The following is a 16114-nucleotide window of genomic DNA, read 5'->3' on the forward strand; positions in this document are numbered from 1 at the left end:
GTAGGTTATCCCACATTCCTACCTGTACTTCATGTACGCCAATGTGAAGTCCGCACCACAGTCAGATACCAACTCCATGGGGAACTCTATATGAGTAAATAAATATCCCCATCAGTGCCCTGGTCACAGCAGGTGCAGTCACTGTGCTCAGAGCTATATCCTCCGGGTACCTGGTGGCATGGTCCACCAAGACTAGGATGAACCTGTTTTGCCATGGCTGCCTTAGGGTACAGAAATCCAACAATGTTGATGCCTACCCATTCGAGGGGGAGTAACAAAGGGCCAGATGTAGGAAAAAAGCAATTTGCGACTTGCAAATTGCGACTCCCTGCGACTCGCAATTTGCAAGTCGCAAATTGCTATGCAGTACGGTGTCTCAGACACCGACTGCAACTCGCAATGGGGTCGCAATGACCCACCTCATGAATATTCATGAGGTGGGTCGCAAATTGCGGCCCCATTGCGAGTATAGGCACTCGCTAACATGGAGGCCTGCTGACGTCAGCAGACCTCCATGTTAGCGACCTGCTTTTAAATAAAGCAGTTTTTTTTTTTTGAAGTGTAGCCCGTTTTCCCTAAGGGAAAACGAGCTGCACTTAAAAAAAAAACGAAACCTTTAGTTTCGGTTTTTTTCAGGGCAGGGAGTGGTCCCTTGGACCACTCCCTGCCCTGAAAAAATAGTTTGGGGTCCAGTCACAAACTGGAAGGGGTCCCATGGGGACCCCTTCCAATTTGCGATTGGGTTACCATCCACTTGAAGTGGATGGTAACTGCGATGCCATTTGCGACCGGTATTGCATCCCAATGCGGCTCGCAAATAGGAAGGGAACACCCCTTCCTATTTGCGAGTCTGAAATGCATTTTGCGAGTCGGTAACGACTCGCAAAATGCATTTCTGCATTGGGATACGCGTTTTGCGACTCGCAAACGGCAAATTTTGCCGTTTGCGAGTCGCAAAACGTTTGCTACATCTGGCCCAAAGTCAGGCAATGGCTGCAGGGTAGCTTTACGCTTCCCTCCTGACTTGCCACTGGCCAGTTGAACAGTGAGGTTTATGCATTCATTGCTCACATGGACATTTTATTTACAGTTTTGCATTAACCGTTTAAAATTCATATCTGTGGTTCTTTTAACTATTTTCACCATGTCTGTGCTATTCTCTCTATTGCATTTTTTGTAAATTCTATTAAGAACTTTATAGTGTTGTATTATTATGTTTGTTGATGTCCTGTTTTTGGTACTCCTTAAGTAAACCAATAGTTTCTCTTTTAAATTGCCAGCTGCTGTGTCACAGCTATCGGAGTTAAAAAGAATTTCTCATCAAACTCTGTTATGCCCTTATAGGTTGTGTTAGGTAAATTGGGAGAGATCCCTCTTTCCAATTGAATAACATAGTTTCTGACAGATACTATACAAAATAAATAGCGCTTTCCATCACAATGACTGCTTTCCTTGGGAGAGACTCTAAGTTTAGCTAGAGTCTTGCATTTTGGTTATGAGGGCTAGATTCATATTCCTAAATTTAGAAGACCATAATTTAGGGAAACAGGGTGCTTTTTGTTCTGCCAAATGTATGGAACACATTGCCATATTACCTCATAGTTGTAGTCTCTGTCTTGATGTTTAGGAAAAGCATCCCTGTTCAGACATTAAAACAACTCTGATCACTGTTAGCTTTAAGAATATATATGGAATAATCAATAAAATGGTGCTGAGAAGCACATGGGGCTATTGTGTGCTGTATAGGAAACCTGTGATATAGTTCCACAGTTTGATAAGATTTGCAAGCAGAGCTCACACTCAATTCACCAGGTAAACTGTTGTTCCTACAATTAGAATAAGTATTATTTAGGCACATAAACCTGTAGCTCCTTTGTATGCTATGTGTTTCATACTAGATATTGTCTGACTGATCAAGACTTCGTAGTTTGAATAGAAATTTGCTCTAGTCTGGCTTTACAGATTTCAAATATGTTATCATGGTAGGACTGGGAATGGCAACGTAAACTTGTTCACTTTAACTAAGATTAGATATCGTTTACTGGTAAAGCTCAAGCAAAATTGAGTTATAATGATTAGCATCCAATTTCTGCTCCCTATAGTTGTTAACAAAATAATATCATGATTGCTTTCAGTTCAGCGAATAACTTCAAAGTTCAGTACCAAGACTGAACATTTCAAAGATTTTAACGAGTGAAGTGTACAGTTCAATGAAAGCAATTTCTGGGGTGCTGAGATCTTTTATCAATTGCACCCATCAGAGATTTCCCTAACCCCTTAAATTCTTCTCTAGAGCAACCACTGGCACTGGAAGTAAGAGTGCAGGAGGAGCTGCACACTCCCAGTAAAGACTTCAAACAAGGAATGAGCACTAAAGTGGCCTATTAAGTGTTTTTCTTCTGGAAGTGTTTGTTGTGTTTTCAAAGAAAGACTGGAAAATATCATGCAACTTCTTTTGACAGACTGTGTTTTATGTTCCTTTCTCTGACTACAAAGTTGAATCTCGTCACACTCTACAGGCAGTCCTGAAAGGAAGAGGTCGGACACTATTGAATGTTTGTGGCATATCTAAATAAACAATGTTTCTTTTACAAGTTAAAATGTGCAAGTGTTTCCAGTGTTTCGACATCGTCAGTGCTAGATATGACATCACAGGTCCCACTCCTTCTTTCTGATGTCAGTTCTTTTCTTTCCATGCCAGCTAGTGCCGATCCGAAGAAACCTGCCCCTCAGTCACTTTTTGACTGGCCTTTTTTTTTCAAAGATTTTTTTAGATTTCTGAGATTTCTTCTCCTTGTGCGTCGAGGATGTCATCGAGGAAGGCTGGGTTTAAACCCCGTGGGTCGTGTCATCAGGCAATGGCCATGATGGATCTACACATTATGTGTCTTTGGTGCCTGGAGCACGACCATGACCCGAAGTTGTGCTCCGTGTGGCAGGCTATGCATCCGAATGCTTTGAGGGAGTGATCCCTGAAGCTGATGGTGGCCCAACACTCGACTCCGCACAAGTCGAATTCCCAGTCAAGAGGAAGGTCCCGGGAGCGGTCGCAGAGCCCTCTATCATTGTCGTTCTACTCCACGTCCTCGGGACGATCAGGTTAGTGAAAGCACAAGAAGAAGAGTAAGAAGTTGAAGCGTTCTTTAACTTCTCTTCGTCTAGCAGCTTATGAAACAAGGGAACTTCGGCACTCTAGGCCTTGTTCCAAGGAACCTGCGCCTGGGCCGACTCTGCACCTCCCCGAGTTTCTGGGAGCCAGGGTGACCCCTGTCTAACTTCATGAGTTCTATGAGGCCATGCGCCTCATTTTTGGGCAGCACAACTTTGCTGGTGTGCCTTCTGGTCCCATGGAGTCAGAAGGGGCCCCTTTGGGTTCTGCGCTGGCAGCTCCAGCCTCAGCACCGTGGGGCACCCATGGATCCGATTCAGGATCTGGACCAGCACAAGTCATACCACCCAACCTTCCTGGACGCCGGTCCTGATGCCTATACTCCTGGTGCTGCCCACACCCACAGGTGGTGCCATCCCCATTCTCATTGCCAACTCCGACACAGAGCCTGATTGGCATCGTACAATGCCAACTCTGATGCTGGCAGGAGCATTGCCTCCTATGTTGAATCCTGAGCCACTTTCTTATGGGCTGGGTTATGGTGAGGAATGGGAGGAAATGCTGGACCCTTTAGAATACAAGCTCCACCACTCTATGGATTGGCGTTGAGACTTGGGTGAGGCCAGGGGACTGGATACTTCTCCATCTACTAGCAGGCTTTCTCCTCCTACCCTGGCTACGGAGGAGGAGCTTCCGGTTGAATGGTGGTGAGAAGAGCAGCTGAGGTCTTGGACTTTTAGTTGCCTTCAGTGGCAGTCAGAACTAACCTCCTGACAGAGGTGCTTCAGCCTGGGGTTTCCTTTCTGAACCCATGCTCCCTTTAATGAAGCCCTTACAGATGTCCCTCTGGATACCTGGTCCAAACCCAGCACAGAGGCTCCTGTTAACAGGACAATTTCCCACTGCCATCTCCCGCTCCGAGGGTCCCAAACTTTGTGACGCAACACTCTACCCCTGAGAACTTGGTCATCCAAACCTCCACCCTTGACTGTATGTTCCCTTTCACAACCCTGACTATGGAAAAAAGGTTGGATACACTTGAGAAGAAGATTTGTTTCCTCCAGTCTAGCATTGTGGTCCATGAACACTGCATACCTTTTGCCTATTCCCACATGCTGTGGGATACAGTTGCGGAAGTGCTGCCACAGGTTCTGGAGGATACCCGGGCTGTACTCTCCCAGGCAGTTGCCGATGTGAGCGACACATCAAAGTTCACTACCCGTTGTGGACTGGACGCAACCAACCCACTGGACTGAGGGGTTTCATCAGTAGTGGCCATGAGACGCCACGCCTGGTTGAGGACGTCTGGCTTTTTGAGAGATTTTCAGGCTACTTTGATGGAAATGCCCATAGATGGCACACATTTCCTCTGAGACAAAGCAGACTTTGTGCTAGAGAGCTTCAAGGATTCTCGTGCTATGGCCAGGTCCTTGGGACTTGCTGCACAGCTCCTCGTCCCCCCGGTCTACACTTCGTCCCTTTCGTGGCTACAGAAGGAGACCCCAATTGTATCCATTCCTGGCCAGCCACTGTGCCACGCATGCTGCCAGGCCTCTGCATGGCTGAGGGCATGGGATCCACTGACCTCATGGATCAGGTAGCTAGTGGTCTAGCCAGTCCACCTCCCCACCGCAGCAGCCTCTAAGCCTTTCCAGTCTTACTCCCCACCCAGGGCCAGTGGGAGGCAGGATTTGCCATCACCTGTTTCGCTGGCAATTTATCACATATGACAGGTGGGTTTTGTAGATAGTCCGAAGTGGCTACTCCCTCCCCTTCAACACACCCTCTCCATCCATGCACCATCCTACGATCGGATGATAGAGGATCTCGTGTCCCTTCTCCACAAGGAAGTTACAGCTCTCTGGCCAAGTGAGCCATAGGCAGGGGTCCCATGCCAGAAGTAGGTCCTGGTTGATATCCCCACCACCCTATGTTGTCCAAAAAGGACAAGGGCCTCTGCCCTATCCTAGACCTTTGAACCCTTAGTCTCTTCCTCAAGATGGAGAAGTTCAAAATGCTCACTCTGGCTCAGGTTTTATCTGCCCTGGACCTAGGAGGCTGGATGGTAGCGTTGGACTTGCAGGGCGCTTATTTTCATATTCCCGTCCTGCCTGTCCACAGACATTACTTGCGGTTCACAGTAGGCCATGAGCACTTTCAGTTCACTCTGCTCCCCTTTGGCCTTACCAGCTTCCCTTGGGTGTTCACCAAGGTGATGGCGATGGTTATAGCTCAACTGCACAGATCATGGGTTTCATTCTTCCCCTATCTCAACAACTGGCTGTTGGAGGCAAGCTCTCTCCAGGCTGTCTTCTCCCACCTCCAGAGTACAGAGGGTCTCCTGCACTCACTGAGGTTCACTATAAAGGTGCACAAGTCACATATGACTTCCTCTCGGATGCTCCCTTTCATCGTAGATGTTCTGGACACAGTGCAGTTTTGGACTTATCCTCCCATGTGCAGAATCCAGCATATTCATGCTGTGATACTGATGTTTCAGACTCTATCCTGGACTTTGGTAAGAATGAGTTCTGAGGCTGCTGAGCCTCATGGCCTCCTGCATCCTTCTATTGACACGTGCCAGATGGCATATGTGGGCTCTGCAGTGGGACCTAGAATTCCAGTGGGCGCAGCATCAGGGGAATCTCTCAGATAAGTTCTAGATCTCTGAGAGAATTGCCCAAGGTCTGCAGCGGTGGTGAACAAACCGTGATTGGGTCAGCGACAGATCCCTCTCCCGTCCCCAACCAGATCTGACAGCAGTGACAGATGCGTCACTCTTGGTATGGGGCGTGCACTTGGGAAAGGCAGAGATCAGAGGCATCTGGTCTCAGGCAGAGTCCGGACTCCACAGCAACCTATTGGAGCTTTGTCCGATCCAGTTAGCATTGAAGGCATTTCTTTCCTCTGTCAAGGGGAAGATGGTGCAGGTGTTCATAGACAACTCCACCGCCATGTGGTACTGCAACAGGCAGGGCAGGTGGGGTCATGATCCCTTTGTCAAGAGACTCCGCACCTCTGAATGTGGCTAGAACAGCAGGGCATATCCCTGTAATTCAACATCTGGCGGGCTTTCTGAATACCAGAGTAGACAAATTGTCTACCAGATCATAATAGGCGCAAGGACTCTTTCAGCAGTGGGGAGAGCTTTGGTTAGATCTGTTTGCCTCTGCAGAGAACACTCAAAGTCAGCAGTTTTAATGAGTTGGTGTTTCCAAGGCAGCAACAACTTGGAGATGCTTTTCGTCTCAAGTGGAACACAGGCCTCCTGTACGCCTTTCTGCCAATATCACTTCTGCTCAGAGTTCTCAAGAACAAGAACAATCGAGCCCAAGTAATACTTGTGGCTGGAGACTGGGCACGGAGAGTCTGGTATTCTGAGCTGTTGAGCATGTCCATCAATCCTCCGATCAGACTGCCCCTTCCGGAGGATCTTCTGTTGCAGCAGCAGGAAGGGTTCTGCACCTGAAACTGTCCACTCTCCACCTTCTTGCATGGAGATTGAGCAGCAGCCGTCTACAAAGTTAGCCCTTTCGCCCGAAGTCTGTAAAGTTAGCTTGGCAGCCAGGCGTCGCTCTACCAAAATGGTATACGTCTGTCGTTGGAAGAAATTTGTGACATGGTGCACTGACAAGTCTGTTGACCCCCTTTCTGCACCTCTCACTGAAGTTCTGTTGTTTTTACTTTCTCTGGCCCAGCAGGGCTCTGCTACAGGCACTCTCTAAGGTTATTTTTCTGCGATTTCTGCTTTTTTGAGGTTGCTTGATCAAACTTCTTTCTTTAAGTCTTTTATTGAAAATAGGATCCCTAAAGGCCTTACACATATGTTTCCTCCATACCCATTCATTATGCCCAACGGGATTTGAATTTGTTTTGACATTTCTGATGTGTGCTCCTTTCGAGCATCTCCACAATTGTCCTCTCCCGCTTCTCACATTGAAAACAGCCTTTCTTGTGGTCATTACATCTGCACCCAGGGTGAGTGAGCTGTAGACATTGTCATCTAAGCTGCCCTACCTTTGCATCTATCCTAACAAAGTGGTACTTTGCACTAGGGCCTCTTTTCTGCCAAAACAAATTACACCCTTTCATGCAGGCCAATCCAGCACATTGTCTACTTTTTACGCACCCCCACATTCTTCTAAGGAAGACTCCACAATCTGGGCCCAGAAAGAGCATTGGAGTTCTACCTTGATCATACGAAAGAGTGCCGGGTGGGTGATCAACTCTGTCGGTTATGTGGGTTCGAAGAAAGGTTGGGCGGTGCAGAAGCAGACCATCACCATATGGATTGTACTCTGCATTAAAATCTGCAATGCACTGGCCAAAAAGCAACCCTCAATGGCTTGCGTGCTCATTCTACTTGAGCTATAGCTGCGACCACTGCATTAGCATGCAGAGTTCCAGTCCTTGCACTGAGGGCATCTCTGCATACATTCACCAAACACTACTGCCTGGAAAGTCAGGTCCGTAGGGACAGGTACTTTGTCTGTTTGGTCCTGCAGGACTTTCTAGTATCAACTTTGCTTGCAGGCCCTCCTCCGGGGATGGAATTTCTTGGGTATCGATTTAAAGGTAAGGAATCTGCAACTAGAAGTCTCTATCAGATTAACAAGTTACTTACCTTCAGTAACGCCTTATTCTAGTTGCAGAGTCCTTACCGACCCACCCATAATTCCTGTTCTGCTAACTAATCTCTAGGAACGGGGACTCCCCTTTCAGGGCCTTAGTTTTGACACACCAGTAGTCATTGTTCTTCATAGCTCTGCGCTTCTGGCATTAAACTGACGTCAGTGCTCTGGGGTGGTGCATATATAGGACCCGCAACATCATACCCAGCGCGGATGACGACAGATGTGAAGCCGACCAACACCACCTAACGGCGCGCAGGGGTACTGCTCAGAAAATTCTCCGGATCAAGCTGAAGCCTAGGGGAAATTCAAAGGTAAGGAATCAGCAACTAGAATATGTCTCTATCAAATAAGGTGTTACCGAAGGTAAGTAACTTGTTTGTCCAGACTTGCACCGAAAAAGATGACAATCAAAAGTTTTCTGTGTGTTGGAGAATGGGCTTCTCCACCGAGATTATCGTTTTTCCCCATGAAGGAAAAAAATAACAAAATTGCAATTGAATTACTGCAAAGGCATTTTTGTATGGACAATTGTACTCTAATTACCATACCGCCATGGGGTTGCTTAAGCATGTACCTAATTCAGTAGTCTCTAAATTTTTCCAGACGCATGTCTGGAAAATTGTAACTATTACAGATTTCTAGCAGTACTCATTGCAGCTTTGTAAATTTGCACCCTTGCAGGAAATTAAATCTACAGGCCCTGCTATATAAAGTTGCTAAGAACTGGCGCACCTAGATGGAACCGTTTTAGTAATAGGAGTGAGTGAAAAATTCCACTCTGGCGGTGTAGTTCACGGAGTCTTTGCCCCTTCTGTGTTTCACTTGGAGTTCTGGCAAAATTCCACCAACCGCCGCATGTTGGACTTTTTTCTTACGTGCGACTCGCAAGCGAGAATTTGGATCACCTAGCATGATTTTTAAGTGCTAGAACACCTCCATGTGAGATTTCTCAATACGGATGGTCATTGCAGCTGCTCAAGTAGAAAATCGAAGGAGCGCCCTCTGGCCCATTGCATGGTGGTGCTCACAATGATTTTTCAACACAGGAAACAAGCCCCTGATGCTAAAAATCAGCACTAAAAATCAGCGCGACATGTCCGAATTTCACAGAGTCTTCCTGTAAATCCATGGAAATCTGCAGAGTAAAACTCTGTGAGTTCCCCCAAGCCTAGTTAGGAACTAAGATTTATATGGGACATAGCAAACTAGGCGCCTTATTTAGAGTTTGGCGGATGGGATTACTCCATCACAAATGTGACGAATATCCTATCCACCATATTACGAGTCCATTACATACTATAGTCATGGTATAGAGCGGACAGGATATCCTTCTTATTTGTGATGGAGGATTCCAACCACTAAACTCTAAATCAGGCCCTAAGACTGTTTGAACATGGTTCATTCCTAGCTTATTTCTGAAATTCAGTAGAAAACCAGGAGTCACACCTACTCCCAGCAAAATCTTTGTGAATAGGGCTCATTAAGTTTACTTTTCTTGATACATGTGAGGACAAAACCATTCAGACATATTATAAAGTTCCCTGTATGCGTATCACATATTCACCTTTATTAAAGTGCTGCACAGAGTGTGTGGAGAGCTGATCTCTCACATATTATTGTTTGTGCCATTATGTAGTTAGTGGCAAACCCACCTATTTTATACGATTACCACATTTGTGAAAGAACAGCATTAGAGCTTCATAAATAATCCTTTAGTAACAGCTGAAAACTCCAGTGGTAAATCTGGTGGTAACAATGTATAAAACCATGCTGTACTTTGTGGTCACATGGCATGTGTTATTTTACTGCGAAATTGACAGGTTTGTCCAGTGGACGTGTTGTTTTCACAATCTGGTTTCACCTCTTGATTTGGCACTTTGCTCTAAACGAGGTGCATTGTGTTTTAGCTTTATGATGTTGAACATTCCATGTTGTTTTAGTGAATTGTAGGTTATAAGAAGTATATTATTGTTCTTTGTCTCTTATTGAGATATTGTGCAGTCTATAAAGCAGGTGCTGTATCCCACTGAACTACTTCACCATTAGTAAGCTATCAACTGCTTGTTAATAGTCAGCAACTTTTTCCTCCAATGATAATGCTATGGTTTGAGGGCCCTACATCTTTGACCTATGTAGAGTGGTGAAGGTCTAGTGCTTCCCAGCTCTGCACACATTTAGGTGTTCGAAATAATAAAACAAAGTATTGCCTTCATTCTAGATTTGGGTTATAGAATTCTGGCTGGCACCACCTGACTCATTTCACATGCAGAGTGGTCCAGTCCCTGCTGAAGGCTGAGATGGCTCACTTGGAGGTCGAAGGCTCACAGCAGAGCGTTCATTCGTGAAGAAACACTACGTGCCCCTAGGATTTGAAAGCGACGAAGACCTCGCTCTCCACCAGTCAAAATAAATCTGCCAATCAAGTAGTTGTTTCTGGCTATTTATTTGCACATATAAGCTGGGGTGATGCTACATACACCATCTATAAATTGCATTGTCCTAACAGGCCGTAGTTAGCTACGTATTATAGAAAATGCTGCAAAGAACCCACCTCTACACTTTGCACCGCACCCCAACTCCGCCGCTGGACTTGTAGAGCTCTTCAAGTAGTAGTTAGGTTTTTCAAAACGTTAAGGGCCAGCAGCCCACTTTGAAAATTGTTCCACCGAAACGGAGATCAATAGCCGTCAGCTGACTTGCCACCTCAGTGGCACCACTAGGTAAAGGTCTAGGTAAAACAGGTATTCCCAAGGCTTGCTTTCCTCATGAGAGGTATTCGTGGAACCTCACACTTCACTCACCAGTGGCTGTTCTCTCTAGGCACCACTGACTTACCTCTGCATTATACTCTGAGTATGATGACTTAATGCCACACCACGCAAAGTACTCCTGCCTTTGTCCGAAGTTATCTGGATGCATTTCGGGTTGCATTTTGAAATGCATTCAACTTGTGAAATGTGTTTTATTTTTTTGTTGCAGCGAAAGATGCGTGTGAAGATAATAACGGAGGCTGCTCAGCCTACGCAACATGTAAGAGAACCAGCCCTGGCAACCGAGTGTGTGTCTGCAACCCAGGGTACGAAGGGGATGGAATTGTGTGCCTAGGTAAGAGGCCTTGTCGTAAATGTCTGCAAACCATACCACGTGCAACAATAGCCAAGAAAGTCGCTCGTACACGTCATAAAACATTGTTGAAGAAAGCTGCTTTAGGTATGCCACTTCTATGGATATTAGACTGTTTCATGCTTGCGCTTTTGTTTTTATTTATCCTTATCTGATCACGAAGCCCACGGGTCACCGGTAGAGGTACTTGGGTGCTGCGCACTAACTACATTATAAGAAAGCATGTGGTAAATTATTTAGTATCCAAACTGCGAACTTTATTCAAACCACAGAACCAAGCAAAAAATTAAACTTTGCAAACAACAAGCCATAAGAGACATAAGGGGTGATTTTAACCTTGGCGGACGGCGGAGGCCGTCCGCCAAGGTACCGCCGTCAAAAGACCGCGGCGGCCATTTAAACATTTCCGCTGGGCCGGCGGGCGCTCTCCAAAAGAGCGCCCGCCGGCCCAGCGGAAATGCCCCTGCAATCAGGACGCCGGCTCAGAATTGAGCCGGCGGAGTTGCAGGGGTGCGACGGGTGCAGTTGCACCCGTCGCGTATTTCAGTGTCTGCTTGGCAGACACTGAAATACTTTGCGGGGCCCTCTTACGGGGGCCCCTGCAGTGCCCATTCCATTGGCATGGGCACTGCAGGGGCCCCCAGGGGCCCCGCGGCACCCCCTACCGCCATCCTGTTCATGGCGGTTTTCCCGCCATGAACAGGATGGCGGTAGGGGGTGTCTGAATCCCCATGGCGGCGGAGCGCGCTCCGCCGCCATGGAGGATTCACTAGGGCAGCGGTAAACCGGCGGGAGACCGCCGGTTTACCCTTTCTGACCGCGGCTGAACCGCCGCGGTCAGAATGCCCTTGGGAGCACCGCCAGCCTGTTGGCGGTGCTCCCGTGGTCGGTGACCCTGGCGGTCACCGACCGCCAGGGTCAGAATGACCCTCATAATATCCTAACACTTTGAGGTTAAACATAAATTTCTTGTCAAATCGTTATTAATGCATTTTCCGTAGTTTGCCAACTAAGTATAACACAATGCCATGATGTGAGATCTTTTTTTTTTGTTTAGGCGATGGCAGAAACCACTAGCAACGCTAGAACTTTTAGCCCTCCACTCACAAAGCATAAATATGATAAAATCCTCTCCTCACACCTGGCGTGCGACCAGTTACATATGTGTAGTGGGGCTCCACTCGCCTTATAAAGTGCCTAAAAAGGATGAGTGCCTTCGGCATTAATCATCAGAGGCAACCCCATCCATATGTGCTACAAACTACAAAACAGCACGTGCACGGATCGATGGACACACGAGTAAACTGTTTAGTTTCTAAGATTGATAAACTGGTGACAGTGTGTTTCATATACTGGTGCGCTGATGCTTTCGTACAAAATTAAGCTACTTTAATATGTGGCATTTCCGGACATAGTTAGTGTATTGCCTGATGTTATGGGATCTCTGTAACTCCTTAGATTATCGTCTATTTTACATGATTGGAGATCACGTCTCATTGGAAGTGCAGTTCTAGGAAGTTGAAAGGAAATTGGAGGTGCAAGAGATGTTTAACACATTTTACAAAATGACAGGGTGGTATGTCATGTAAGGCAGAAAGCATTTGAACTAATTGTCATACTTATTGTTCTTTAGCCAATTTCTCCTGAAACGTGTGCTATAAAATGTAAAGTTAGGCTTCATTTTCCAAAACAAAAAAAAGTGCATAGGTTGATGAACCTATAAACTTCTTGTAGCCATAGAACAGTGGATTCACTTGCTTGTTTTCTCTTTTGATGGTTTTGTTAGATAATTTCATTTTAGTGCCTTTCATTTTTAGGTTAAGCATATTTTCTTGTCGATTTTCTTTCTGTGGGAAAGCTTCTTCTGTTGTGTATTTTTCCTTCAATGAGGGGAAGATTGTTTGTTTTATTTTGTAGCTAAGAAAAGGTTTACTTTGTTTCTCAAATTTGGTGAATTGTCTTTGGTATACTGGCATTGGGCTTGACAGGTTATTTTTAGTTTGCATTTCCATTTAATTGTTATTTTCTTGTGTTTTTTATTTGTGGTTAGTTGTGTTATTTATGGCTCGATTTACCTTTGTAACAACAGGGATCGCAACATGCACGAGGAGCAGGAAGTGTTTGTTATCGCCATACCCAGAACCAGTCTTCACGCGGAAAGATGATGTGGATTGGTTCTCTTCATTTGTTTGGGTCAGATGTCATGCAGAACAACCACTGTCTATGTATAGGATAGAAGAGTCTGCTGCAGTCTCTTCTGCTGGGTGTGTGGTGCCAGGCTGGCAGATTTGGTATTAAGTATGAGCAGTAGGAGTGGTAGAAGAAGGATGAGACAGCATGGGCGCTAAGCTGTCAACGTCTAAAGGTTAGGGTGGGGTGGTAGGGAAGTGGGAGAATGAAGTTCTGAGAATACGGATGTAGGGAAGACCCAGGTGTCCTTCGGGAGGCTTAAGCAGGATGATGACCCTACTTCCTATGGCAGCCTCCTTAAAGTCAGTGGATCAGAGGAGTACAGTGAGGAAGAGGATGCCTAGAAGGACATCAAGTAGTAGCTTGGGTTCTAACAGCAGTCTGCCTAATGCTGCCATCATCTGCAGAGTGTCCACCAACCAGGTACTGGACCTATGTCCTCCGGCTCATGCAACTGTGGTGCATTGTTGACGCAGTAGAGATCCCCACCAATGCCAGACAACAACCATGTATGTGCGAGTTAGTAGGATCCCATATAACAAGGACATGGGCGACTTGATTGAAGCTTGCAATAGTCTTCCTGGTGGGTTGCAACATCATCAGTTGTAGGGCAAGGGATGGAGGAGGTAGAAAGGTCAGAACTAAAGCATCGGTTGAAACAACCCCAGTAGACATGCTGGTTTGTGATCTGTCGCATAGCTGGTCATTCTCTGAAACTGAGGATATCAGTACATTCTCATGACTCTGTTGCAATCTATGTAAATGTACTGAAGGTGTTTTAGCATAATCTGCCGAAATATAATGCTCATTCATTTTTGTGAATTAGGTGTTGGGGATTAGTTGCAAAAAGACATCTGTTGCATTAAGACACTGCCACATCTGCAGCACTAAAACGTGCTTTGATTGAGTAGTGGCAGTTATGATTACTTCTGATGGCTACGTCCACAAGTAATGATGATTGAACAGACTTCTGGAGAGCACAATCCTGAGTCATCTTCCCTATTCTATCTAGAATATTTTTTGCAGATTTCAGTGCAACTGTAGGCCCAAGCGATGCAGACTTGGGTAGTGAATCACTCAGTGATGTGTGACTGGCAGTTACATTTGTCGAGTAGTATCTTGCTGAGCCAGATACACTGGGATTGAAAAACAATAGGCTGACAGTGGTCCTCTGGTTGTTCTTCCCACTTCTGACCTGGAGGCAACCACTCTTGCAAGCACTCATGAGTGCTTTTTTACACTTTATATTAGTGTTGATGTTGTTCCCGCCACTCCTACAGATTGAAATACAGGCACTTTTACCTTAAGGTGAGGGTTGAGATGAGATAGCAGTGGATTTTGTCAGATTTGTTATGTATGTAACTTCACACAAGAGGAACTCGCTGTGCAATGTGAGCCTCCTTGAAACTGTTAAGTTACCCTTCCAATCTAGACATGTCATTTCTAGCAAGGACACCAGTATCTATCTCTCACTAAACATCAGAGAACTCACAATATTGGTGGAATACTCACCTCCTGCATCATAACACAGACAATGCAAATGAAGTGTATCAGTTTGTGCTGCAGCTGCCGTTCATGTACACCAATTCTGTGACTGTATAACATGCAATAATATAAGCAGATCTTACGTACCAAACCAATCACGCCATGGACAGGATAGCAGTCACTGAAAATGTTCCACTGTACGACAAAGATGACGTGCAAAACCAGATGTACATTGTGTTTTCCATCCGTAAGGCAGCAGTGACGTTCGAGCCTTTGGTGCCCACCACAAACCTCAGTATTAGCTTTCATGGGCTTATCATTCTCTTTCAACAGCTCAATGACTCTTGCTATCAGAGTTTTGTATGCACAAATACCATGTGGTAGCCATAGCTCCTTCCATAGAGAAGGGAAGTTCCATTATGCAATTTTAGAGATTTCGTCTAGCTTCTACCAATGGTCCATGCGTTCCTGCTGAAATGGGCCTTTCTAATTGTGATGTATTCAATGCTATTTCTACTGTGAGAAAAGATTGCTCATGCAGCTGTGGTGCAGCACTGCATGAAAATTGTTAATTGGGCACCTTCCAGCTGAGGTCAACGCTTGGCTTTAGCTCCCTGAAACATATTCTCCGTAATGGAGTATAGTAGAAAGCCTACATCTAGTAGTATCACCAGTCACGGCCTGAAGCAGATGTATACTTGGGTGGCTCTGGTGTCTTTCTGACTAGTCAAATGACAGGCAGAAGCTTGACTTCCCAATGGTAAGTAAATGCCCTATCTCACAAGAGTTATTAGAATAACAGCTGAATAACCGTGACTGGTGACACCTTCTAGGCTAAAGATAGGGGCAAGAATCAGTCTGCTGCTGAGTGTTCGCTGGTTTGGTTGAGATTGCTGTGTTTGTCATTCTCATGCTTGTATTTATGGTCATGCAAAGACTAGATACTCAATTGTTTCCAGTCTTACTGCAAGTTGTATAACATAAAGTACAAGTAGAAAGATGTAACTGGTTGATTTGTACAAAAAAGATCTACATGTGCAGAGGCGTCCTACATGCAGGTCGTTTTTAGTTAGAAGTACAGAAAAACGTTGCATGTGTATCATAAAGGTGCGAAGTATGGTGCATTGATGGTAGCATGGTGCTATTGCCATTTCTAGGGGTCTTGCTCCGCCAATTTCCTCTGTGAAGTCTTTTAAAGGCCGTGTACACCTGAACCTGAAGAGGTGATGTGATAAGTGGTGGTTCTTCCATGTATTAGTACTCTGTATCAGCAGGGCTGGTCACAATATTAGTAGGGTTATGCCATTGTCGTCTTATGAGGAGGAAAAGCACAATGTCATCATTGCGATCAAAGTGCAACTTCACAGTGCTAAATTGGTGGGTGATACGATGACTGTATGAAGTGGTCAGCTATTGTTAAGCTCGGAACCAAGCAACTCTCCATGGCCCTGATATCTCCCTGAGAACTATGTGGACTAAAATATCCATGGACCCTAGCTAGATCTCTGCAGCATTTGTGAACTCTCTTACCACAAAATGCTGCTGTACATGTTTACTTGTGCCAGACAGATGG

The 16114-nt window shown here is 45.6% G+C and overlaps 1 protein-coding gene across 1 annotated transcript in view; it reads left to right on the forward strand.

The window, feature by feature from the left end:
- The window catches only part of STAB2 (stabilin 2), an 805158-nt gene that overhangs the window by 528661 nt on the left and 260383 nt on the right, over positions 1–16114 (forward strand). The window contains 1 exon segment of the mRNA XM_069228991.1: positions 10723–10848. Coding sequence (XP_069085092.1) covers positions 10723–10848 — 126 coding nt within the window.

The sequence above is a fragment of the Pleurodeles waltl genome, chromosome 4_1 (assembly GCF_031143425.1).
Source record: "Pleurodeles waltl isolate 20211129_DDA chromosome 4_1, aPleWal1.hap1.20221129, whole genome shotgun sequence".
Classification (NCBI taxonomy): domain Eukaryota; kingdom Metazoa; phylum Chordata; class Amphibia; order Caudata; family Salamandridae; genus Pleurodeles; species Pleurodeles waltl.